The sequence below is a fragment of the Carettochelys insculpta genome, chromosome 12 (genome assembly GCF_033958435.1).
Source record: "Carettochelys insculpta isolate YL-2023 chromosome 12, ASM3395843v1, whole genome shotgun sequence".
Taxonomy (NCBI): Eukaryota; Metazoa; Chordata; order Testudines; family Carettochelyidae; genus Carettochelys; species Carettochelys insculpta.
In genome coordinates this window covers 10022501-10047940 of record NC_134148.1, presented here as the reverse complement: position 1 = coordinate 10047940, position 25440 = coordinate 10022501, and the positions used below count along the sequence as shown (strand labels likewise).

General features: G+C 39.2%; 1 protein-coding gene across 9 annotated transcripts in view; it reads right to left on the bottom strand.

Annotated features, from left to right (window-relative positions):
• HERC1 (HECT and RLD domain containing E3 ubiquitin protein ligase family member 1) overlaps positions 1–25440 on the bottom strand; it is a 280539-nt gene that overhangs the window by 155467 nt on the left and 99632 nt on the right. For 8 of the 9 annotated variants that reach the window (XM_075007327.1, XM_075007334.1, XM_075007331.1 and 5 more), the window contains 8 exons: positions 20623–20737; positions 20414–20534; positions 14352–14523; positions 10614–10920; positions 8957–9077; positions 7628–7679; positions 2591–2862; positions 1597–1812 (listed from right to left, as the gene is read on the bottom strand). In XM_075007327.1, the coding sequence (XP_074863428.1) occupies positions 1597–1812; positions 2591–2862; positions 7628–7679; positions 8957–9077; positions 10614–10920; positions 14352–14523; positions 20414–20534; positions 20623–20737 (1376 nt within the window). The remainder of the gene's footprint in view (positions 1–1596; positions 1813–2590; positions 2863–7627; positions 7680–8956; positions 9078–10613; positions 10921–14351; positions 14524–20413; positions 20535–20622; positions 20738–25440) is intronic. The other variant, XM_075007333.1, reaches the window with a different exon arrangement.

Genomic DNA, 25440 nt, shown 5'->3' with positions numbered 1-25440 from the left:
GGGTACTTAGCACCTTCTCTGTGCTGTTTTCCCCCTCTCAGATAGCCTGCCGCGGCAGGAGGGCTAATGGCCCTAGGCTCCTGGCCTCTGGTGCTCCGCTTGTTACTAGGACTGGACTGAATGCCGTCCCGCTTGTTGTTTCTTGGGTTTTTTTTTGAAAATAACAACTGGCTAACTTAAACAGTCGCCTAAGAACTTGAAAAACTTTAAAGAAAAACAGTTAAAACCATTGAATACGCTAACTTGGCCGTAGCCTAGTCAGATTCCGTCTGCAGCCGACGGCGGTTAAGAGGAAGTGGCAGGGATCGGATCGCGCACATGGCCAGGCGCGCGCAAGGGAGCGGTGCGCACCGGTGCATGCGCGGTCCGGCAGAAACTGCTTGGAAGATCCGATCTGTGGCGCCGGGCGAGCCCGACACCTGATGTGGAGCACCCACGGGGACACTCGAAGAAGAAGCTGGCTTGACTGTCAGGCCCAATGGGTTGTGGTCCATGACTCAATATCTGGATGGTGGTCAGTTTAAAGTGGAGTGCCCCAAAGCTCAGTTCTGGGGCCAGTGTTGTTCAACATCTTTATTAGTGTCCTGGATGAGGGACTGGATTGCACCCTCAGCAAGTTTGCGGATGACACTAAGCTGAGGGAGAGGTAGATATGTTGGAGGGTAGAGATAGGATCTAGAGTGGACCTGGATAAATTGGAGGATTGGGTCCAAAAGAAATATGATGCAGTTCAACAAAGAGAAGCGTAGAGTCCAGCACTTGGGACGGAAGGCTGGGGACCAACTGGCTAAGCAGCAGTACAGCTGCAAGGGATCTAGGGATTATGGTGGATGAAAGGCTGGATATGAATAAAGAGTGTGCCCTTGTAGCCAAGAAGGCTAACAGCATATTGGGGTGCATTAGGAGGAGCACTGCAAGCAGATCTAAAGAAGTTGTTGTTCCCCTCTATTCAGCACTGGTGAGGCCACATCTGGAATACTGTGTCCAGTTTTGGGCCCCCCAGTATAAAAAAGGATGTGGATGTGCTGGAGCAGGTTCAGCAGAGGGCAATGCAAATGATCAAGGGGGTGGAGCACATGACCTATGAGGAGAGGCTGAGGGACTTGAGCTTATTTAGTTTACAGAAGAAAAGACTTGAGGAGTGATTTAATAGCAGCCTTCAACTTCCTGAAGGGGAGTTCTAAAGAGGATGGAGAGAAACTGTTTTCAGTGGTGACAGATGGCAGAACAAGAAGCAATGGTCTGACGTTACAGAAGGAGAGGAGTAGGTTGGATATAAGGAAAAACTACTTCACCAGGAGGCTGGTGAAGTACTGGAATGTGTTGCCTAGAGAGGTGGTGGAATCTCTATCCCTAGAGGTTTTTAAGTCCCAGTTTGACAAAGTCCTGCTTGGGATGACTTAGTGGGGGTTGATTCTTCTTGAACCAGGGGGATGGACTTGACCTCCTGAGGTCCCTTCCAACCCCATGATTCTGCGATTGTGTGGATTTTAATTTTTTGAGCCACAAATGTCTGAATATTAAAATCAGCCTCACTGAATGAAACAAGTTTGCTCAAGGTCTTATTTTTTCAAGCTATGTAAGTACATTTCATACCTGATAGTGATGCAATCGGACACTCTCCCCTTGAGCTCCTGCATGTCCAATAGTGCCCAAGCCAAAGCAACCAGCTAGAAACTGTAGTCTAACAGAAGTAAGCAGTGAGGAAGACTGAAATGCTGGCCCTTGACGGATTCCCATTAATAGGGCACTACCTTTCTCCTCCATCCCTGACAGCAATACTAGGATTTGATGAAGTGCTTCCAAACGAAGCTTAAAAAAACAAAAATCTTATTTAGTCCACTTATAAATCAAGAACTGTTAAAATATTTAATACTTAAAATATCTTAAACATTGATAATAAGATTACCATGGAAGAGTTCTGTTAGTATGGAATACCACAGGGATAAAACTCAAGTGGTTTTTATATTTAAATTTCCTGAGATAGGATTTTTGTTTTGGTTTTGTAAGAAAAATTCTGACTTGCTCACCCTGCTGCCTCCTGATCCCTGATTTACAGCAAAAAGTGTTTCTAATTTAAGTTTCACCAATAAAATAAGGAGCTTACGAAGCTTTAAACGCTAGGAGTAGTATAATGACAGCTACAGTTTAAAAGAACTCAAAGATTAAGTTTATCCAAGCTTTCACTGAAAGTTTTTACTATTCAAACTTGTCTATTTTCAACATTGGTAAATTTAGCACAATTTTCTTCAAGTCTGAAATATTTCAAGTTTACAGAACAGCATTTCAAAATCTCTCACACAACTATGATACATTCCAAGAAGTATGCCTCTTTTCTCTCAAACGTGAGTGAAAAGAAGGCTGTTAAAGTACAGTCTAATATGTATTTAAAGAATATTGAAACAAGCAGCAGATTCATCCAAATTTTGTAACAAAAAAGGGAGAAAATATGAATAAAATATGCTTTGTGTCCAAAAATTCTCCAGCAGACACTTAAGCGTATGCCCCATTATACTGATTTATTGTAAAATTAAAATCTATAACATGGATTTAATACACAAGGAATAGAGAAAGTGTAACTATAACTTACCTCAGCCCTTAGCTGCTGCTGTTCCATTGCAATAACTGAAGCCTGGGGGCTAGTGGACATACTTTCTTCAGGCTCCTTAAAACCTGGTGAATTTCCTACATCTCCACTTACAAAACTGACAACATTTTCAATCAAAGTATGAATGCCAAGGGATTTTGAAAGATCAAAATCAGATTCAACAAATGAGTAAGAAGAGCTGAACAACCAATCTCTGCTGTGTTTTAGTCGAGCCCATGAGTCACTTAGAGGTTCCACTTGACCGTGCCTTGCTCCTAAATACACAATATAAAATTTCATAAATTCCAATTCAGTAAAAAATTGCATGTTGACAGTGGGGAAAAGACTGAGCTATTGCTGTGGAAAATGGGCATTCATGTTTAATCGTACCATGCATTAAGAAATTAGAGCAAAACACTTCAGTTAAACAGAAATGTAATAAACTAAAGGGAAGGCCATGTTTCTATTGCTTCATATCCCTTAAGCAATATGGCAACACCCTACTGCAGGGGGAAAGAAAGAAAAAGCAAAGCCACTCAAACCATTTAGCTTAAAGCTTTCAGAACACTGAATAAAAATGTTTTGCACCTAAATGGCAAACAGTGGTGAAGAAAACATCTGCAATAATAGGCAGTGAACCCTATGATAGAAGATCTGATTTTAAAACAAGATTTATTTTAAACTATTATATCTTTCTACAGGCAAAATGACAGTGATTTATATCTTTTTTTGGATGAAATATTTAACAAATACACAAGTGAAGAAGGGCAAGTAAACCAACAAAACAATTTGTATACAGAACATTCACTTTGTTTTGATTGTGTGTCAGTGGATGGTACATTTAAATGTAAGAAAACAGCCACATACATGTTACGTCTCCTAACTTTGATTTAATGAAATCCACTTTGAAACACTTCTTGATATTTCTAGTAATTACTGTGGGTAACTATATCTACACTAGGATATATACCCAATGAAGACATGTCAGCAAAAAGATGAATCAGTGTGGAACTACGGTTTGGTTTGAAATTAAACAAATCAGCACAGTTAAACCATGTCTTGCAGAAAGTTACTTGCTCTCATCAGCAGTGGGCATTATTTTCCACTACTGACAAAGTTTACAAGATTATGGCAAAAAATGATACAATGCCACTAAGTAAATGAAGTCACAATTTCTGGGGCATTTAGCCCTAAAACTTTAGTTTTGCTAATCAGTATTTTATTATTATTTTTTCCAAGTGTCACTTGTGTGCTTAGTGATAAACAAAATATTTTCAAAATACCTCCTATTTCAAAGAGTTTACAATCTTTACGGACAGATAAGAAATAGACACACAAAGGGATACATGAAACAAATGTATCAAATAAAATCTAAGTTATTTTTACAAATTTTAAAAGTTTAGTCTAGACTAAGAAAGTTACCTTGGCTTCATTCAGTATTAATGTCTCTTGTATGCCTTGAACCACCACATAATTTAAGAGTCTTAACCTTATCACTAAAATTGTGCATTTAAAGAACTGTGACATTTTTGTTTTAAATATTATTTGCAGGAAATGGGATTTAAAATTCACTTATACAAATTCACTCTAGGCTAAAACTCATACAAATTGTAAACCTGAGAAATTCAGATTCTTGAAAAAACCCCAAATTTTGTTGCCCATATAGCTGACCGTAAGTACATATAGGTTTCGATACTTCCTTTTCCAAATGTGGCCCATACTCTGGCTTAGCCCCAATGTATTACGGAAAAAAAACTGATGGACCAATGCATTGAACTCTGAGAAGTTATCACACATGTCTCAATTACCCTTTTGTAAAGAATTTTCATGAGCATTTACATGATATATCTAACCATTTAAGTTCAGAAACAACTAATACAATGTCTAAGCTCTCCCAGTATATTTGGTAATACAAAATCATACCAAAAGTTTCTTGAAATTTCAGGAATATTAACCATTGAGCATTTTTTAGTGTTTAATGAAGTTTAAAAGATGTCTTTAAATGTTTTAACTTTTGCTGGTTTAGACTATGACCTTATTTAAATGCAGACTTTGTTTATGTTCAATTATTAATTTTGCTGATATTTATTCTGTGATGCTACTATTAGAAATTTCTAACTATTTTTAAACTTGGTGACATGCTGTGCAAACAAGGAGAACAAGAGACATCGGGCTGGTGTGTAAATGTATATTAGTATTCTTCTTAGATTATCAGAAGATCTAAACAGTAACCACTATTAGCATGAATACTAATCTCAGTTTTACGTAGAAAGCACAGGTGAGAGCCACACTCCTCTTCAGCCCCTTTATGACAAGTAAAAGAGACAGAATAGTGTAAATGGATCCTAAAATCCCTGATGCTGACTAACAGAGGATTCTGCTAGTACAGGCACTGTTGAAAAAACACCATGAAACTGCCTTGTAAATGCTTCTTTTGAGCCCAGGGGAGCAAGGCCACAACACTACAGAAATTGGGGACCATGATATGGCCCACAAGGTAGCTCACTCTGATGTCAATAGGCCTTTTTAGGGCTGCCTAAGGCCTCTTCTACCTCCTAAAGCAGCCCAGGATCAGGCACAAAGCTGGTTTAAAGACATCTTAACTTTCCCTCACCTCGAAGTGAGAGTTCTGCATTGAACCTTTAAAATCACAGCGCAGACTCTCACCCCATGGCTCCAAACACCAAAGAGTTGGTAGGTAGGAAAAAAAAAAAAACACAGTAGAGAAAAACAGCTTATTAAACCCATGTAGTGTACGATACCAAAACCACTCACCAAGGACTAACAAATTATTGTTGGGTTTTAAATTTTATTAACAAAGAATTTGAGGGAAACTTTGCTATTTCTGAGCCAAAACATAAACAAGTTGAGATAGATGGAAAAGTTTCAAAACCAACTAAAGTTTTAACTGTTGTTATTGTAATAAAAAAAAGTATATAAGATGATGAAAAAAATCAAGGACACTGAGGCTACGTCTTCACTACAGCTTTCTTTCAAAAGAAGTCCTCCTGGAAGATCTCTTTCAAAACTTCTTTGAACACACACAAAAAAGCAGATCAAAAGAGTGATCTGATCTTTTGATAGAGTGTCCACACAGACCCCTGCTCTTTTGACAGAACGGGCCAGGGATTGAAAAAAAAAAAAAAAAAAATCAGGTGTCAGGAGGACTGCTCTTCTGAAAAAAAGGGCTCACAGAGCATTGCACACCTTTTCTGTCAAAAGAAGATTCTGAAAAAAGGTGCTGTAACGGTAACAGGTGGAAGAGCATTTTCAAAAGAAGTTCTGTGTTCTTTCAACTTAATTTTGAAAGAATGTTTTTGGTGTGCAGACACTTGAATGGCTATTTTGAAAGAGTCCGTCCTTTCAAAAAATATTTCGTAAGAACTTGATAGTGTAGAGGTGGCCGAGGAAGCAAACTGAACATGAAGGATTCCAGTTGAATATAACCAGATTTTTAATAGATGTAATGTTAAAGTAGGGTAAGTTTGATTCAAAAACTTATTAAAAATTAGCATACATAAAGCAAGATTTAATAAAATATCTTTTGAGAAAACTGAAATGACAGTTAAAACAATGAAATATTTGGCTCTGCATTAGCTTAGTTGTGAGACAGAGATTATTCTTTCAGGACCTACACAGTTAAACTAAGGATTTTTATAAAACATTTCAGATTATGTGAACGCATTTACAGAAAAAAATCATGGCAATAATCTTTAAGCTTATATGAAAAAATGACTGAATGTTTACTTGTCCTTATAAGCTAGCTTTCAATAATGGAATTTCAAAATGAATGTGGCACAGCTGCAATACATACTTTATAAAAACATAAAATATGTAGGGAAGCTATAGAGGAAAAAAATAAACATGCCATCATGTACTTGCTTGAAGTTCTTCTTTTTTCTGGGGCTCAACTGGCCAAAAAGGAGTAAATACACTACCACATAAGAATCAGAAGACAAAAGGAGACATTTGATACAAAAGACAACATTTACAAAATCTCTTCATATTACCCTGGTTCAAATTTAACTGATCAATCTCCATATCATCCATGCATAAAAAAACATCAAAAAACAAACTTTGAAGAAAGCATCTCCTTGGCAACAACATTCATTAGCTTGTTTTCATCTAGGCAACACAAACCTTTCATGTTCTCTGCATCACAATTTTTGACTTTGTTTCTTCTGCTGCATTAATATCTATATACTTATCTATACATTTATTTTCCATATTTAAGAATCAGTCATTTAATTAAAAAATTCAGAATTACACTGACTATTACAGGTACAAAATATTTTAGTATTTTATACTGAATTATTATTAATAACCTTACACAACAGTATATATTTTTAGGATTTAAACATCAGCACTATTGTGTCCTGTTGGTTATCATTCAAGTTATTAGAAATTTAAGAGGAAAGGACTATGCTGTATGTCTCCCAAAACCAACTTCATCAGATGAGGTGGAGTGGAAATTACAGAGACAGTGTAGGACTAGCATCAGAGAGTCTAAACAAGTCAGTGTGCATAAACCTCATTGGCAGCATTTGTTGGATTTAAAAGTAGCCATCCCTCAACAAAAGAACTTTAAAACCTGATTAAAGAGAGAGAGAACTGAACTGGAATTCATTTGCAAGTTCAATACACTTAATTTAGGACTGAGTAAGGATTTTACCTGCTTAATACACTACACAGGCAATTTTCTCTCTCTTCAGTCATATGTCCACAACAAATGCTGCCAATGAGACAGATCCATATTAACTTGATTAGACTTATTAACAGTGGTCCTACACTTGACAAGTATTTCTTTTGTGGTTCTCCCCGGCCTCTAATTTCCACTCCAACTTATCTGATGAAGTTGGTTTTATTCACGAAAGCTTATGCCCTAATAAATTTGTTAGTCTCTAAGATGCCACTTGACTCCTCCTCATTTCAGAAACAAGTTACTTCAAGTACATTTTTAAAAGCATTTTAAAACATACTGAAAACCAGTTTAAAATCTACTAGTTTACACCAACACCCAACGTATTAATGAAAACTTACCTCTCTTTCTATGTGAGGATGCCAAATCTAAATCAACATTTCGTCTTCCACTCTAGATTTAAAAAAAAAAAGTTCTTTTTAACTGTAACTCAGTTATCAGTTACCTTCTGAACAGTACCCTCAGGAGATTTAAGCTGCGTCTACACGTGCACGCTACTTCAAAGTAGCGGCGCCAACTTCGAAATAGTGCCCGTCACGGCTACACGTGTTGGGTGCTATTTCGAAGTTAACTTCGACGTTAGGCAGCGAGATGTCGAAGTTGCTAACCCCATGAGGGGATGGGAATAGCGCCCTACTTCGACGTTCAACGTCGAAGTAGGGAACGTGTAGACGATCCGCGTCCCGCAGCATCGAAATAGCGGGGTCCTCCATGGCGGCCATCAGCTGAGGGGTTGAGAGACGCTCTCTCTCCAGCCCCTGCGGGGCTCTATGGTCACCGTGGGCAGCAGCCCTTAGCCCAGGGCTTCTGGCTGCTGCTGCGGCAGCTGGGGATCCATGCTGCATGCACAGGGTCTGCAACTAGTTGTTGGCTCTGTGGATCTTGTGCTATTTAGTGCAACTGTGTCTGGGAGGGGCCCTTTAAGGGAGCGGCTTGCTGTTGAGTCCGCCCTGTGACCCTGTCTGCAGCTGTGCCTGGCACCCTTATTTCAATGTGTGCTACTTTGGCGTGTAGACGTTCCCTCGCAGCACCTATTTCAATGTGGTGCTGCCCAACGTCGACGTTGAATATTGACGTTGCCAGCCCTGGAGGACGTGTAGACGCTATTCATCGAAATAGCTTATTTCGATGTCACTACATCGAAATAAGCTATTTCGATGTAGCGTGCACATGTAGACATAGCCTTAAACTGTTAAAAGTCTTCAGTGCTAAGTGAAACAAGATAAAAAAGCATTTTAGCTATAACAAATATGAGTTTTAAATAACATGACAGAATTACTGTAACTAAGGGAAAGACAGAATGAAACTTCATGATTCACATGTGTACACTGAACTCAGCAATATGTAAATCTAAAATTATGTTCTTCAATTTCAATTCTTCATATAACAAGATTTCTAAGCATTGGTTAAAAAACTACATGCATAGCTGTAGCTGTGTAAATGTCACTGCTGCTCATGAAAAACAAAACCAAATTAATCCTTAATGATTTTAAAGTTAACTTTTGTGAAAACATTTGTTTCCCCAATATCAATGCAGATGGTTTTCTGCCGTCTTTGCTGCATATCCACTGTAAATGCTTCCAAGCAAAACAGCATGTTTAAGATATCTTTCACATCTGAAAAATATAGATGAGACCAAAACTATAAAACGTCAAGTTAGTTTTACCTACCAGTGAGTAACCCTCTTCATCTGACTCTGGCTGTGATAAATCAGATTCACTTCTTGATTTGATCAGTCTATAGTTTGAACCAGTATGGACAGAACGACTCTCTGCAGTAAGACTTTCACTCCTGCCTCACAAAAGACACATATAAAAAAAGAAAATTATTTCACAAATGTTCTTTGTAGAATAAAAGAAAGTAAACTTGCAGTCATAAGATCTTGTACAAAGTCTCTACTACGAATATTAATTTTGGATCATAATATTAAAAACTAAGCTTTGTATATTTAATATGAACATGACAAGCGTGTATGCTATCTACGTGTATTACCATTAACGTTTATATCAGACAAAAGTAAGCACTGATAGTCAAATATTGATTCATTTGACAACACAGATTTATTTGGAAAAAGCCTAACCAGCACTGTCTCACGACCAGCTGGGGACAGTCATCATATTTCCTTATCCTGAATATGGGACACCTGGCAAAATTACTCATATTCAAGCGAATTAAATGGCAACCAAATCAGAATTATGCAGTATAAACATTCACGTTAATGCTGAGTTGACCGAGCTCCTTTGAAAAAGAAATACTAAGCAGGAGGAATCTTTTTTATTACTTTACCTTTTAAGGTTTGCATGGTGAGGGATGACACACACAGACTACATCTCCAACATGGGGATGTAGGTGACTGACCGATCTGACCTAACCCTCCCTAACAAGTGCTCTCCACTCTCCATGCCAGCCCAGGCCCCTGTCATGGACTCGCCTCTCTTGGTATCTGGCACCGTATCTTCTAAAGGCAAAATGGGAAGCATGCAGGGTCACGGGCCCTCCCTTCCCAAATTGCTGTTGGAGCTCAGTACAGAATGTTGAAGCAGGAGTCTTTCAGCAATGTGTGGGAAGGAAACACTACTGAACAGTGTGAAGGAAGTCAAAAAGGAGAAAGTCAAGATAGATGTAATTTCGAAAAAATCATCTGTGTTACTAGCAATATTTTAGATTATTAAAAAAAACTTCACATGCTGTTTCATTCCAATTTAGGCAGTCAAACTGGGTAGGCTTCCTTTTTGGTTTTCATGCATTTGGCTAACAAAATGCTTTGTTTTCCAGGAAGCATTATTTCTTTTTTTTAAATCATGAAAAACATTTCTTTTTATATTAGGTTTTTAAGCCCTGTCTATTTTACTATTCTGTTTTAAACCCCCAAATTTTAGAGGTAAGCACCCAATCTTTAATTATCTTCAGCCAACACTATATGTTAAATCCCAAAACCTATAAAAATGTAAACAAAGAACAAAAACAAACAAACTAATGAAAATTTGAATTTTTTCAACAAATCAAATTATCTTATGAAATTCTAGATGGTCTGAATTTTATTCTGATGAATGTACACATGTACATTCAATTTTCAAAAAATCATTGTGTGTCAAGTACATCATAGTATATTTATGTTGCCAGCATGGTTCTCTTACAAAAACCTGAGACACCATTTTCCCTCTGAACATTAGCATCAGTGCTATTTTATCAGCAATCATGAATTAGTTTGTTTTTTTCTGTTGTCACATCCACAGTTTACCTGCAAGGGTTACCTGCCAAATTTTAAGAAATATTTTTGAAGAGAACTGGAAGAAAATTAGCTACTTTAAACATAATGAATCCCACCTAGTCATAAGTCCAATGCTCTCAGGAGTACTAGTTGAAGGTTGCTGCACCTGTCCTTCCTCCCTTCTTTTTTGGAGCTCTTCAATAACAGGGCTCACTCCTAAGATCAACAAGGCACATCTATGGATGACAGAGTTGCATGCAGCAGTGTACACATCTTGACCCTCCGGAAGATCTGTGCTAACTCTTCGTTCCTTTTGGGACTGAGGAGGCTGTTCATCAACTCTAGTCCCATTTCCAGTGTTCATCCTATCTCGATCCCGACTGCGAGCTACTTCACGGGCTGATAGGAAACATTGAAATATTTCTGTAACATGCAACACAAAAACAAGATCTTAACTTTATAGGCAAAGCTAAATGATAATAAATTAATCATCTTAAATTTACACCAAACATTGCCATTAACAGGAAAAAAATTGTACAATAACTAGCATGAATCTACAAACAAGTTAAACACAGATTAATTACTCAGTTTGGCATTTACAGTGATAAATTTAAAATGAAGGGCATTGTAAAATCTGACATGCTGCTAAACAATTCCTTCAACTGTGCACTGTAATCTAACAGGGAACAAAAAAACCATGATTAAAATTCCTTCACACCACTGAATGCCTTCAAAGAGATAGACTAAATAAGAAACCTTGTACACTGCCATTTAAATACTTTTTCTTTAAACACTCACATTTTATTTTTAATGTGAAAACCCATCTAACCTAATACTGAACAGAGCGAAAAAGCAGTCCAGTAACACTTTAAAAAGACTAACAAAATAATTTATTAGGTGATGAGTTTTCATGAGACAGACTCACTTTCTTCAGATCATAGTCATACCAGAACAGACTTGACATTGAAGGCACAGAGAACCAAAAATAGTAATCGAGACTGACAAATCAGAAAAATATTATCAAGGTGAGTAAATCAGAGAGCAGAGGAGCAGAAGGGTGGGGGGACTCAAGAATTAGATAAAGCAAAGTATGTAAAAGAGCCCCTCTACTGAGCTAGAAAATTGCCATCCCAGTTCAAACCACGTTAATGTGTTGAATTGGAATATTAAAGTAGAGTTCAGCAGCCTCTCTTTCCAAACTGCTGTGAAAATCCCTCTTCAGTAAAACACAGACTTTCAGGTCATTAACGGAATCACCCACTCCATTGAAGTGTTGGCTGACAGGTTTGTGAATCAGGAGTGTTTTTATGTCTGTTTTATGCCCATTAATTCTTTGTCTAAGACACTTTGAAGTCTGTCCAATATACAAAGCATCTGGGCATTGTTGGCACATGACGACATATATGATGTTAGTTGAGGAACATGAGAATGTGCCCATGATTCTGTGAAAAACCTGGTTAGGTCCAGTAATGGTATCACCAGAATAGATACGTGGACAAAGTGTGCAACAAGCCTTGTTGCAACGAAAAGTTCCAGGATTGGTGTTCCTGCCGTACAGACTGTGGTTGTTGGTGAGAATCCTCAAAAGGTTGGGAGGTTGTCTGCAGGAGAGAACAAGCCTGTCACCTAGGGCCTTCTAGAGTGTGGCATCCTGATTAAGGATACATTGTAGGTCTCTAATAATGCGTTGCAGTGGTTTGAGTTGGGAGCTGTAGGTGACCACCAGTGGTGTTCTATTCTTGGCTTTTTTGGGCCTATCCTGGAGCAGCTAGTCTCTGGGTATTTGTCAGGCCTTGTCGATTTGTTTTTTTTATTTCTCCTGGTGGGTAAATCAGGTTTATGAATATTTGGTAGCGATCTTGTAGTTTTTGGTCTCTGTCAGGAGGATCAGAGCAAATGCGATCGTACTTAAGGGCCTGACTGGAAACAATGGATCTAGCTGTGTGTGCAGGATGGAAGCTAGAAGCGTCTAGGTAAGTATAGCGATCAGTGGGTTTCCGGTACAGTGTGGCACCATCCTTGATTTGTACTGTAGTGTTCAGGAAATGTCTCTCTCACGTGGAGTAGTCGAGGCATAAGTTGATGGTGGGGTGTAGATTGTTAAAGTCTCTGTGGAATTCTGCTTGAGTCTCTATACCATGGTTCCAAATCCTAAAGATGTCATCAATGTATCGTAAGTAGAGGAGGAGTAATAGGGGACAAGAGCTGAGGAATCATTGTTCCAGGTCAGCCATAAATATATTAGCATACTGTGGGGCTATGCGGGTGCCCATAGCAGCTCCACTAATCTGGAGGTATAAGTTGTCCCCAGTTTGGAAATAATTGTGGATGAGATCAAACTTACAGATGAAAGACACCAGATCGGCTGTGGTGGTATCAGGAATGGTATTCCTGACTGCTTGCAATCTGTCTTTGTGTGGAATATTAGTGTACAGAGCCTCTACACCCATGGTGACAAGGATGGTGTTGTCAACTTTTCCGATGTTTCGTAATTTCCTCAGGAAGTCAGTTGTTTCTCGGAGATATCTGGGAGTTTTGGTAGCATAGGGGTTGAGGAGGGAATCCACATAACTGGATAGTCCAGTGGTAAGGGTGTCAATACTCAAAATGATAGGGCATCCGAGGTTTCCAGGCTTGTGGATTTTGGGAAGTAAATAGAATAATCTGTTAATGACCTGAAAGTCCGTGTTTTACTGAAGAGGAATTTTCACAGAAGTTTGGAAAGAGAGGCTGCTGAACTCTCTTTTATATTCAAATTCAACACATTAACATGTGGTTTGAACCAGGATGGCAATTTTCTAGCTCAGTATAGGGACTCTTTTATATACTTTGCTTTATCTAATTCTTGAGTCCCCCCACCCTTCTGCTCCTCTGCTCTCTGATTTGCTCACATTGATAATATTTTCTGATTTGTCAACCTCGATTACTACTTTTGGTTCTCTGTGCCTTAAATATCGAGTCTACTCTGGTATGGCTATGATCTGAAGAAGTGGGTCTGTCCCACGAAAGCTCATCACCTAATAAATTATTTTGTTAGTCTTTAAAGCATTACATGACTGGTTTTTTGTTTTGGTAGAATACAGACTAACACGGCTACCTCTCTGTCACTATTTCACAATATAATTTTAAAAAAAGACTGGTCTGATTTATTTTTAGGTAAAATTCACTTTACTACATTATTCCAAAGCTGAAATGACTTGACTGGCATAAAGTCTATTGGAAATGTCTCACTGATATGAAAAATAACCCATCGAGTATAGCTAGACATAGCTTCATTAAAGGAGGGGAAAAAATTAGCTTTTTATTAAAAGGCTGAATATCTCTGTTAGCTGAGGCACAATGCCCATTTCAGCAAAAACTACCAAAGCTGAAGGAATTTGGACAACTTTCTTTTCAGGCCACATGGAAATAACTATTAAAGTTTATCTAAATAATCCATTACATTTTAAAAGGTGGTGGTACAAATATAAAAACCAAACAGAAGTGATTACGAATGTATGGTTTTAAGCTGGCATTCAACTGCATTTGGTAAATTCCAGACCAATCCATTTTAGAAATAATAAATTTCATTCCAAATTCTAGAATAAGAGATATTTAAAATCAATCTGTTACTACAAACATGTACACAGAGAAAGTATAATATATGCATACACTTTCTAAAAGACTTTAAAAAATTATTTCTTAACACTTGAACTAATAAATGCACAAACATTTCATGCAAATATACTCAATGACATTTTAGATATCTGGAGTAAAAACTTCTAGATTAACTTTCCATTTGTCCTTTGTTAAACAAACATACTATCCTTTCTAGAAACCATGACATAGCATTCATACCATTAGGGTCAACTTACTTCCAGCTGTCATGACTTCATGTTCTCTTTCCTCTTCTTCATCCTCTTGTTCTGGATGCCCCTCTTCTCGGTCTCTTTCTGCCTGTTCCTCCATTTCTGCTTCCTCATCAATAGTCCGAGTAAAAGAATGCTCTTGAGGATCAACATCTGCAGACTCCCGGTTTTCTGATATCTAGGCAAAGTAGTTTAAGTTACATGCTGAAATTACAGATTTTCATTTGGTGAGAAGGGATGCTGAAAAAATATTTAACATGTTATTGTCATATGAGAAAGCATTAACTGGAATACTGTGTAGGATAAATACAAAAGCAGAAAGCTAATTAAATCCCATGTTATGGTAAAGACCTCAAATTCAATGAAGTTAGAAAACAGAGTGATGCTTGCTATGGAAACTATTATTCTGCCTTTTTTTTTAATTAAATATACCAAGTAGAACCACGAGGTATTTGTAATAACAGTCAGTCTTTGAAACTTCAATATCATAGCATTAATACGCCACTCTTTGGAAGAGTTCTCTCACTTTAAATGACATATGATCCTTCAAAGGTTTCATTCTGTGGCCTATACTTGAGTTGGTTTAAAATTACATCTAATAAATGTTCACTTTTGTCACATTCTTAGAGCATGAATTTGCAGTTTGTATGCAGACAAAATCCCATTCATTTTTATGAAGTTAAAACACACAATTTTAGGGTATGAAAAAAAAAACTATAGCAGAGAGGTAACAACCACCATTGAACACACAGCTGACAAGCATTATATATGTACTTTGCATTTCAAAAGGGCCAGTTCCCTAAATCTGAAAACAATCAATGTGGCAAAAGCCACAGAAGGCCTTTCGGCAAGTTGGGGGAGGACAGCAGCTCCATGCTCTGGAAGGGGCAAGGCCATGGGCAGAAGGGGCGGGGACTAGGGCAGTCAGCCCTTAGCGCCACTGAGACCATGGCGCTAGCCCCCTCCCACCTCTGTCACAGCCATGCAGAGCAGCGTTGCCACAGTATTCCAAAGCGGCCCCTGTGCAACTGCCCTCTTTCACCACCACCACCTTCAGTGGACCTGAAAACAATCACTAACAAAATTGAATGAAAGGAAAAACTGGAACTTAAGACTACTTTATTAAATGTCCCCAAATGCCCACTGTTCTGAAATCACAGAAGGTGGGTGGGTGAGTGCATGCAAAATGCAGAAAGTTGATAGCAATGAGTACAAATTAGCAGTTCAGAAACAATAGTCCCTGTCTGGTGTTACAATTTATTAATCTATGTGTTGAAGGCTACATAAAGGTGTACACCTCCCCATCCCTCCAACACACAGTTGCTACTTATGGATAACTTTTTATAAATACCTGATGGTTTGAGAACACTCCTGAAATACATGCCTCAGCTACACAACACAGAAAAAACATACAATGCCTACCTTTTAAAAGTGACAAGGTAAGGACCAACACAGCTACAACTGTACTGATTTAAAAGTTTATTTTTTTCCTTGTTAAAAAGAAAAATCAAACATATTGATTTTATACAACGTGAATCAGAATAGATACATTCTGAACCTAATTTGCCAAATGGCAATAGGCACCCAAAATCTGATTTATCAAATACCAGTATGCAATCTGAAATGTCTTACTGCTTAAAGCTCGCTAGCTGCAAAGGCTTCAAAATCAATTGGTTGAACTGTTTTTTTTCTTGAATAGTAAAACAAAAGAACCAATAAGAATAATATACACAACCCAATATTTTGTTTCATTTTAGAACTCTACCATAGTTCTGCCATTGCCTGCACCCGTGCCACTGATTCCTTCTACATACACTTTTCCAGCTCTTGATTCTGTAGGATGTTTTCCACATAACTGTCTATGGAAAACATTTCCTTCTCCCATGCATCCTCTCCTCTTTCAGCTCTTATTTTAAATCCTTTTTTCTCCCCAAATAGTCTCTGTCCTTGGGGCACAACCTATAATTGCCTGAACTGAACTTGTCCAAATTAGACTGGGTCCTATCAGGGTCTGGTAGGTGGGCAAATTTAAGCCTGCTAAAAGAATTAGGAATATTAATAGGAAATGGCAACCAAAGCAGATAGCAATCGAAGATGAGAACAAAGAAGTGCTCATGAACAGGGGTAAGATTGCGCAGCAATGGATGAGATATTGCACTGACCTATACAAAAGCACGGTTGGACCCGAGTGTCTCAGAGAGACCGATTGAAGAATTGAAAGAGATATCTCCCCCGAGCATCGAGAGCAAGACTGATATTTCAAAGGAGGAAGGAGAAAAATGAGTGAAACGACTAAAGAACAAGAGCCCTGGAAACGATACGATCACTGGACAGATGATCAAATATGGTGGAGAAAGCATGATTCAGGAAATACACTGACTATGTAATATAGCATGGAAAGAAGGGAAGACACCTAAGGAATGGACAAGATCTGTGCTAGTGACAGTACCCAAGGAAGGAAGTACATTGGAGTGCAAGAACTACAGAACAACTGCCCTAATGAGTCATCTAGGTAAGGTGCTGATGATGATACTGACTAAGAGATTAAGATTGCAGATAGAAGAACATATAGCTGACGAGCAAGCAGGGTTCAGAAAAGACAGAAGTACCATACATCAGATATTGGCACTAAGACTGGTAGCGGAGAAAGCTCGACAAAAGAACAAAAACGTATACACTTGCTTCGTTAATTTTCAAAAGGCATTTGACTGTCTAGATCAGAAAATGAGTTGGGTGGTGTTGGAGTCGTATGGAGTGGACAGCAGACTAATACGGTTGTTGAAAGATATCAATGATAATGCGGAGGCAGCGGTGAGAACGTGGGGAATTGGGAAGCTGCTTTAAAACAAGTAGAGGTGCAAGACAAGGAGATGCAATATCACCAAGTATCTTCATCACACATCCGGAGAGAGCAATGGCCAAATGTATTCATTGCACATCTGGAGAGTGCAATGGACAAGATCAAGGAAGAGATAGAAGGGATATCTGTGCACAGGAAAAGAATTAACAACTTCAGGTTCATGGATGATATAGTTATCATTGACGAAGATGAGGAGAAGCTAGTGAAAACGGTGCGGGTGTTAAATGAAGAAGGGAAACTGTACGGACTGATTAACATCGATAAAACAAAAACAATAGTATTTGGAGATAAGGAAATAGGAAGAAAGATCAGTGTGGATGGTATTGAACTAGAAAATGTAAACAAGTTCACATATCTGGGAAGCAACACAGAGTATGATCTAGACTGTAAGAAGGAAATAGAGACTAGAATAGCAAAAGCAAGAGTGAGTTTTAAGGCAATTGATAAGATCTGGAAAAGCAAAGCAATTCGCTTAAGAATGAAGCCGGGCATCTTGAAAACGTGTGTATTCAGCAGCATGTTGTATGGATCTGAGACATGGGTGATAACGAAAGATTCGAAAAGAATATTGGCGTTCGAAAGGAGTTGTTATAGAAAGATTCTGAGAATAGGATGGATGCAGAAGGTCACCAATGAGGAATTATATAGAAAGATACAGCTGAAAAAGGACTTGCTGCAGAAGGTTATAAAACGGAAGTTACAACTATTCGGACATATTTGCAGAATGAACGACAAACGAAAAATCAAGACCCTAGTATTCAGCACAGTGGATGGTTCGAATAGGAGAGGCAGACCGCACAGAGAATGGATAGATGATGTAGTAGATTGGTGCAGAGCTAGTCTACAGAAACTAAGCCACTCTGCACTGGATAGGGAAAGATGGAAGGAAATAGTGACAGAGGCATCAGACACCAATGGGCCCTGAGCCCACAGTTATTGATGATGGTGATGATGATGATGATGACGACTACTAAGGAACACTCCCCTAGACCATGTGGAGGATCCACAAGGCCCAGGAACTCAACCAATTATGTAGGACAATGAAAAATATAACCAAGACAGGCATGAAGGTCAAAGGGTCTAAAAGTGGGAACATGAAGGGGACACAAAGCTGAGAACCCTGGACAGCACCTGTAATGTGTTAAGTGAGCCCATGGACACAACTCAGAGGAACTCTGCCCAGATACATGAAACAGAGCGAGGATAAAAAACTGGTCCCATAGTCACAGGTAGCACCTCAATCCCTGGGAAAATAATGGAGGGAATCCTCAAGGAATCCGTTCTGAAGCACTTGGAAGAGGGGAAAGTGATCAAAAGTAGCCAACATGGATTCACCAGGGGCAAGTCCTGCCTGACCAATCTGATTAGCTTCTGTGACGAGGTAACAAGCTCTGTGGACATGAGGAAGTCAGTGGATGTGATATACCTTGACTTCAGCAAGGCTTTTGATACAGTCTCCCACAACATTCTTGTCCATAAGTTAAGGAAATATGGTTTGGATCCTTGGACTATAAAGATGGACAGAAAGCTGGCTTGATGGTTGGGCCCAACGGGTAGTGGTCAATGGCTCAATATCTGGATGGTGGTCTGTTTCAAGTGGAGTGCCGCAAGGCTTGGTTCTGGGGCCGGTGTTATTCAACATCTTTATTAATGACCTGGATGAGGGACTGGGTTATACCCTCAGCAAGTTTGCGGATGACACAAAGCTAGGGCGAGAGGTAGATATGTTGAGGGTAGAGAGAATCCAGAGGGACCTGGAAAATCGAGGACTCGGCCAAAAGAAATCTGATGCGGTTCAATAAGGAGAAGTGTAGAGTCCTGCAACTGGGGCGGAAGAATCCCAAACATTGTTACAGGCTGGGGACTGACTGGCTCAGCAGCAGTACGATGGAAAGGGACGTAGGGGTTATGGTGGATGAAAGGCTGGATACGAGTTAACAGTGTGCTCTTGTAGCCAAGAAAGCTAACGGCATACTGGGATGCATTAGGAGGAGCATTTTGAGCAGATCTAGAGAAGTAGTTATTCCTCTTTATTCGGCACTGGTGACGCCACATCTGGAATACTGTGTCCAGTTTTGGGCCCTCCAGCATAAAAAGGATGTGGATTTGCTGGAGCAGGTTCAGCGAAGGGCAACAAAAATGATTAAGGGTCTGGAGCACAAGACCTATGAGGATAGGCTGAGGGATTTGGGCTTGTTTAGTTTACAGAAGAGAAGATTTAGAGGTGATTTAATAGCAGCCTTCAACTTCCTGAAGGGGAGCTCTAAAAAGGAGGATGAGAAACTCTTCTCGGTGGTGTCAGATGGCAGAACAAAGAGTAATGGTCAGAAGTTGAAGAGGGAGAGGTGTAGGTTAGATATTAGGAAAAACTACTTCACCAGGCGGGTGGTGAAGCATTGGAATGCGTTGCCTAGCGAGGTGGTGGATTCTCCATCCCTTGAGGTTTTTAAGTCCCGGCTGGAACAAGGTCCTGGCTGGGATGATTTAGTGGGGGGTTGATCCTGCTTGAAGCAGGGGGCTGGACTAGATGACCTCCTGAGGTCCCTTCCAGCCCTATGAGTCTGTGAACACCCTCAGTCAACCTCCATGATCTAGTCTTCGATGGCCACTTCAGAGAAGGTTGAAAAGGAAGTCTCGTGGCTTTGTGGGGACATGGATAAGGAGCGTATATTTAAGAAGGTGATGGTAGAAGTGCAGCCAAAACTACGAAAGAATGTTTAGGAGGAGCCTGAATAGGGGATGCACCTGGCACACTCAAAGTACACATGTGCCAGGGTTTCCCTCACACCGCAAAAGGGACAGGTGTCAGGGTTGGATCTGAACAGTGTTGAGTATATATCCATAAAGAAGTTTTATCCCCAATTAAGAGATGCAGAAATGGGGCACAAAGAGCAATTTATTCAGGGTCACATGGGAAGTTAATAGTTAACAAATGATGAATGAACAAATAAATGACACAAATTGATTTAATTTTATTATTAGATCAGCTAAGGACTACTAAAATCTAGATATATATTCCACATTTTAATTTGTAAACATTCTTTAAAAACAAAATTTTAACGAAGGGCAAAAGTTCTTACTGAGTGAATGAAGCAAGAATTTTGAAAGTGGTCTTTAAACCAAAGTACATTACTGTATTTCATTAATAAATAGATTCTCACAGCATGCAGCAAAATCCAATAATCAAGTAGATATTTTTCATTCTTACCCATCTGTCTCTTGAGGATGATCTAGTCTGAGTAAGTTCCATATTTTTGCAAGCAAGCAAACGATTCCGAACTTTATACACGCAGCGGTATACTTCTGCTAGAGCTTTGCCTGGCTGATATCTATAAAGAGCCATAACAGGACAAAAAATCATGCGAAGTTACATAATAAAGGAAAGTTAAGATTTAAACGTAGTTTCAAGTTACTTGCCTGCTCTCACCACATGCTTGACTAAGTAAATTTGTATGTTTCAGAAGAGCCGCAAGAACAAATCTCGACACAGTGTCCAAGAGTGACTCATTGCTTAAGGTTGCACTGTCCCAGTCTGAAAATAAAAACAAATCATTACAATTTACTGGAATTTCCAAAAAAATAATTCTGGCTACATATTAACACACCGTCAGTTACATCCATCAAACTTTTTGCCAGTTTATAAATTGGTTTAATTTTCATGAAATAAACAATGGCTGTGGATACACTACGCCCTCCTTGCGGAGGGGACATGGTAATGAGGCACCTGGGAAGATGCTAATGAGGCACTGCTATGAATATGCAGTGCCTCATTAGCATAATGGCAGCTGCACACTGCTTGAAAGTGCCAGTTTCAAAACGCACACCACCCATGTAGCCAGGAGCCTTCCAAAATGACCCTGATTTCGAAAGCCCCTTCTTTCCATTTGTTTTTGGGAAGAAAGGGCTTTTGAAATCAGGGGGTCGTCTCGAAAGGCCCCTGACTACATGGGCTTCATGTGTTTCAAAAGCAGCACTTTGAAAACATGCGCAGGTGCCATTATGCTAATGAGGTGAAGTGGCTCATTACCGTGCCCCCTCCAAAAGGGAGGGATAATGTGGCCACAGCCTAAGAGTAATGATGTAACACAATATATAATGTAACATACAAGGGAGGGATCAAAACAAAATCCTTAGAAACACCAATGAAATTTTAAATAAATCATGTTAATTATAACAAGAAGCCCTGTGGCACCTTATAGATTAACTGATATTTTGAAGCATAAGCTTTCGTGGGCAAAGACCCGCTTTGTGAGATGCATTGTGGGGGGGAGCTTTCCAGAGGGAATCTCTGTTTGTCTATAAGGTGCCACAGGGCTTCTTATTGTTTTCGAAGATACAAACTAATTTGGCTACGTCTCCGATTTGTATTAATTATAGCACAATTTGTTAAATTTAAAAACTAACCGAAACTAATGATGATAGACTTTGAAAGGAGTTTTCCAGTCACACACCTTTGATTACTATTTATTTAAATTTTTCTATCAAACACCATGAAGATTCAGCTTTACTACTTAATAACTTAAAGACTGTTCTCAGTAGTGTTGTAACTGTGAGGTCCCAGGATATTAGAGAAGTAAGACAATATCTTTTACTGGACCAACTCTTTTTTTTGGAAAGAGACAAGCTTTCAAGCTATATACAAATCTAAAGTAGAGTTCTATGTAGTTTGAAAGATAGTCTCTTTTACCAACAGAAGCTGGTCCAATATTACCTCACCCACCTTGTTTGTCTAAAGTTGAAATTATGTGAGTCACTTATGATTTGACCTGAAAACTACAAAAACAGAAGCTGATCAGAATATTTGAAGTCTAAATTAGAAAAAAAGTCACCTTGTTTTAGGACACTAGTCTTATCTTGAGATCTATCAATGCCAAAGTCATGTTTGCTACAGAAATACTAAATTGCATGAAATACTAAAAGTTGGAATGAAAGGAGATTCTGACTAACAAATAAGGTTTTGAAGACATTCATTTTAGATCACTCAACTGCACTGAAATTAAACCTCACTCAAATTCATTTGCCAGGGAAAGGGTAATCAAAAGAAAGATTTTCCACCCTTTTTATCATTTAAGAACAGTTTATAATATTGAAATGGGGTCCTGAATTAATATAAAAAGTTACTGAATGCTCATAGTAGAGTAACAGCTTACTTGAGTCCCAGATTACAATGTTTGATGATAATCTTGGGCTCATAAGAACAAACGAGTTACTCCTTGCTGTGTTTCTGAGATCAACCAGGTCCGCTACAGGGACAACCATTTAAAACAGACCAGTCTTTTTTAATGAAGTACCCCTCCTCTCATGGTACCTGATTTTTTCAAACTCTATAGGTGCTTCTCAAAAACTGATAGCAAAAATAATGGTTCTTTTAAAACACTCTGCTCTCATGAAACTATGTCAAATTTCAAACCCACCAAAAAACTTCCAATATGTAGATCAAAGATTCTATTAAAATCATTGCAAAACAAGCTATTGTTTTCCTAAATGCAACTATTTTAAACTTTATAGTTGTACATATTTCTAAAATCTCTAAAGCCAGACTCCGATACTTAAAGCCAAATTGTGCATTTACAAATTGCCCCCATAAGAATGGCGGTATGTACCTGTGTCATTGAAGTTGGAGCACAGAGAAGAAATCATGACTCAACCAATCACAATTCCCTCCCTGTTGCTTCCAGTTGGCCCTTAGAAAAGAAAAGATGGGGAACCAGGAAAACAGAGTAATCTGTTGCTAGCCCTGACACATTCACTCTAGGAATAGCATGTGTCAAAGGAAGGGGCAAGGCTGTATCCATGCCCTACATTCCTATTCAGGAGGAGAAATAGTGGGCTCACTTATCTCTAAACACTCAAACCCAAAGTTCAGGAAGGCCATGCAGGTGCCAAGCCATGGGCTTGCCTCCTTTAGTGTTTCAGGCCCTGATACAGAAAGCCACTTATATCGAATCGTGAGCCATTTATATCGAATTGTGACATTTCATAATTTAAAAAAAAAAATCTCACTTGAAAAGGGGACCCTGCAGAGAATTACTTGTTTTTGCTGCAAAACAATCCTACCATCAAGCAAATCTCACAAAATCTAACCTGTGTGTCACAAAAGTGGATCAGGACCACAGAATCAAAAATGTATAAGGTGCATTTTGAACTTTTCTACTCCCCTTGCAAATATTTATACAGACATACTTTCAATATTAAAAGTAAAACTTATCTATAAAAGGAAATGTTCACTTGTCTATCTGGAAATCATTTTAAATTTAAACAACCTCACAATTTGGGCTCTACCAAATTGACAGCCAGGAAAAAACACATTACAGACAGTAAAATAGATTTACACCTGGCAAAACTGGAGTCCAGCCAGAGGGCTCCTAGCTTGTGCAAGGTTCCAGCTGTTAGTCTCATCCATTAAACTGACCAAGATGGACTATGAACAACACAGGAGCCTGTTCATGATGCTACAATGTAGTTATGAAGCCAAAGTAGACTTCTTGGATCTCAAATTTTATGCTCAGGGCCCTGAGTTTTCCATAACCATAGAAATCACATCTTGCTGGCGACTCATGGTTCAGAGTCTTTTATTTTTAAAAATAATTATGATTTTAGCCTTTACGATTACAGTACTGTAGCCTAGAAAATATGAACTGAGTCTAGCTTGAGTGAGTCCACAGATGACCTGAAAGAATAACTCTAAGTGGCAATGTAACCCATTCATCTCAGAATCCCTTGGATTCCAAGATCAGGAATTAGTTTTCCAAGACACCATGGAATTTAGCTTCAATTCTTTCAACCAAATTTTCCATTTTCTTGCAAGCTGATGCCTATTATTGTTCTGTCTCCTGCCCATCAAGCCTCTGCCCGCAACTGCCTGTTGGTCTCCAGCTTGCCTCACAAGAATGTGTTATTGGATGAGCACAGACACTCAGGCTACGTCTACAAGACAAAATAAATTCGATTTTATTAAAATCGATTTTAGTGCCATTTTTTCTAAATTCGATTTTGAGTATCCTCACTTCCCACAGGCTCCCAACAAACTCGACACATTGCTTCCGCAATGAAGTCACCAAACACCGCAGCAGTGCAACCTCTCCCACAGTTCCCTCAACCCCACACTCTGAGCCATGAGCAGCAGCACCATCAGCTTCCTGGGTCCAGCAGCTTGGAGGATCCAGGAAACTGAAAGCACAGTAGCCCTGGTCAATTTCCTTGCTCCCACTCATACAGCAAAACCTCCATTTACTGAACTAATATGGCTGTCTGTTCTTCCCCATAGTCCCTTAAATGTGAGGGTTTACTCTCCCTCCCCACAGGCTCCCCCTAACCCCAGTCCCACCCCACCTTCCCCCAAAAAAACAAATCTCCTGAAAACACTCCCACCCCCTCCAAAAATCCCTCTTTTTTAAAAAAAAAAAAAAAAAAAAAAATCAAACCCCTGCCACTCACTGGGTCCAGTGGAAAAGCTGCTGGAGCCTGATGGCTTGGGGTGCCTGGTCATAGGTGGTCAAGGGCAGTTGCAGGGTAGGTGCCCGCCCCTGGGCGTCTGGCCCTGCGGAGGCTCGAGCTGCCTGGGTGCAGGGACCCCATGTGTGGCTGGAGGGTCCCGGTGGCGGGATGTCTGGCCCTTGCCATAGGAGTCTAAGCCTGGTCAGTCTCCCAGCTCCTGCTAGTAGCAGGGAGCTGGGAGCCAGGTGCAGCATTGCACAGCTTTTGTAGGATACATAGGGAACACCTGTGGAGGCTAATAAATTTGATTTTAGGATGTGGCGCTTCCACACTGGCCTTTAATAAAACTTCTCAATTCAAGCTTGACGCTATACCTGTCAGGTAACTGCAATTTTGTAATCTTGAGATTGGTGCTCCCTAAATCAAGCTAATGGTATTTTCAGTGAAGACAGTCACCTTGGAATATCAAGCTAACTGCCTTAAATTTGAATTTATCTCATATAGTGTAGATGCAGCCTCAGTGTGCTGTCCCATGGAGCTAGTTGGCAGGAGAACTGCAACCCACAGAGTAAGGGCAACCAGAAATGCAGGCTGGTAAGCTAAGCAATACAGAAAGTCGAAGTTGAAAAGTAAGATTTAATTGACCTCCTCTACTAGAAAAAAAAAAAGAGTAATTTTATAACAATGTTTACTTCCAACTACAAGCTGCAGCTGTGTCTGTTTACATATGTGTTGACTGGAATGAATGGTATTACATGATAACACAATTTTTACCACCATGGAATTTACAGACTGTAG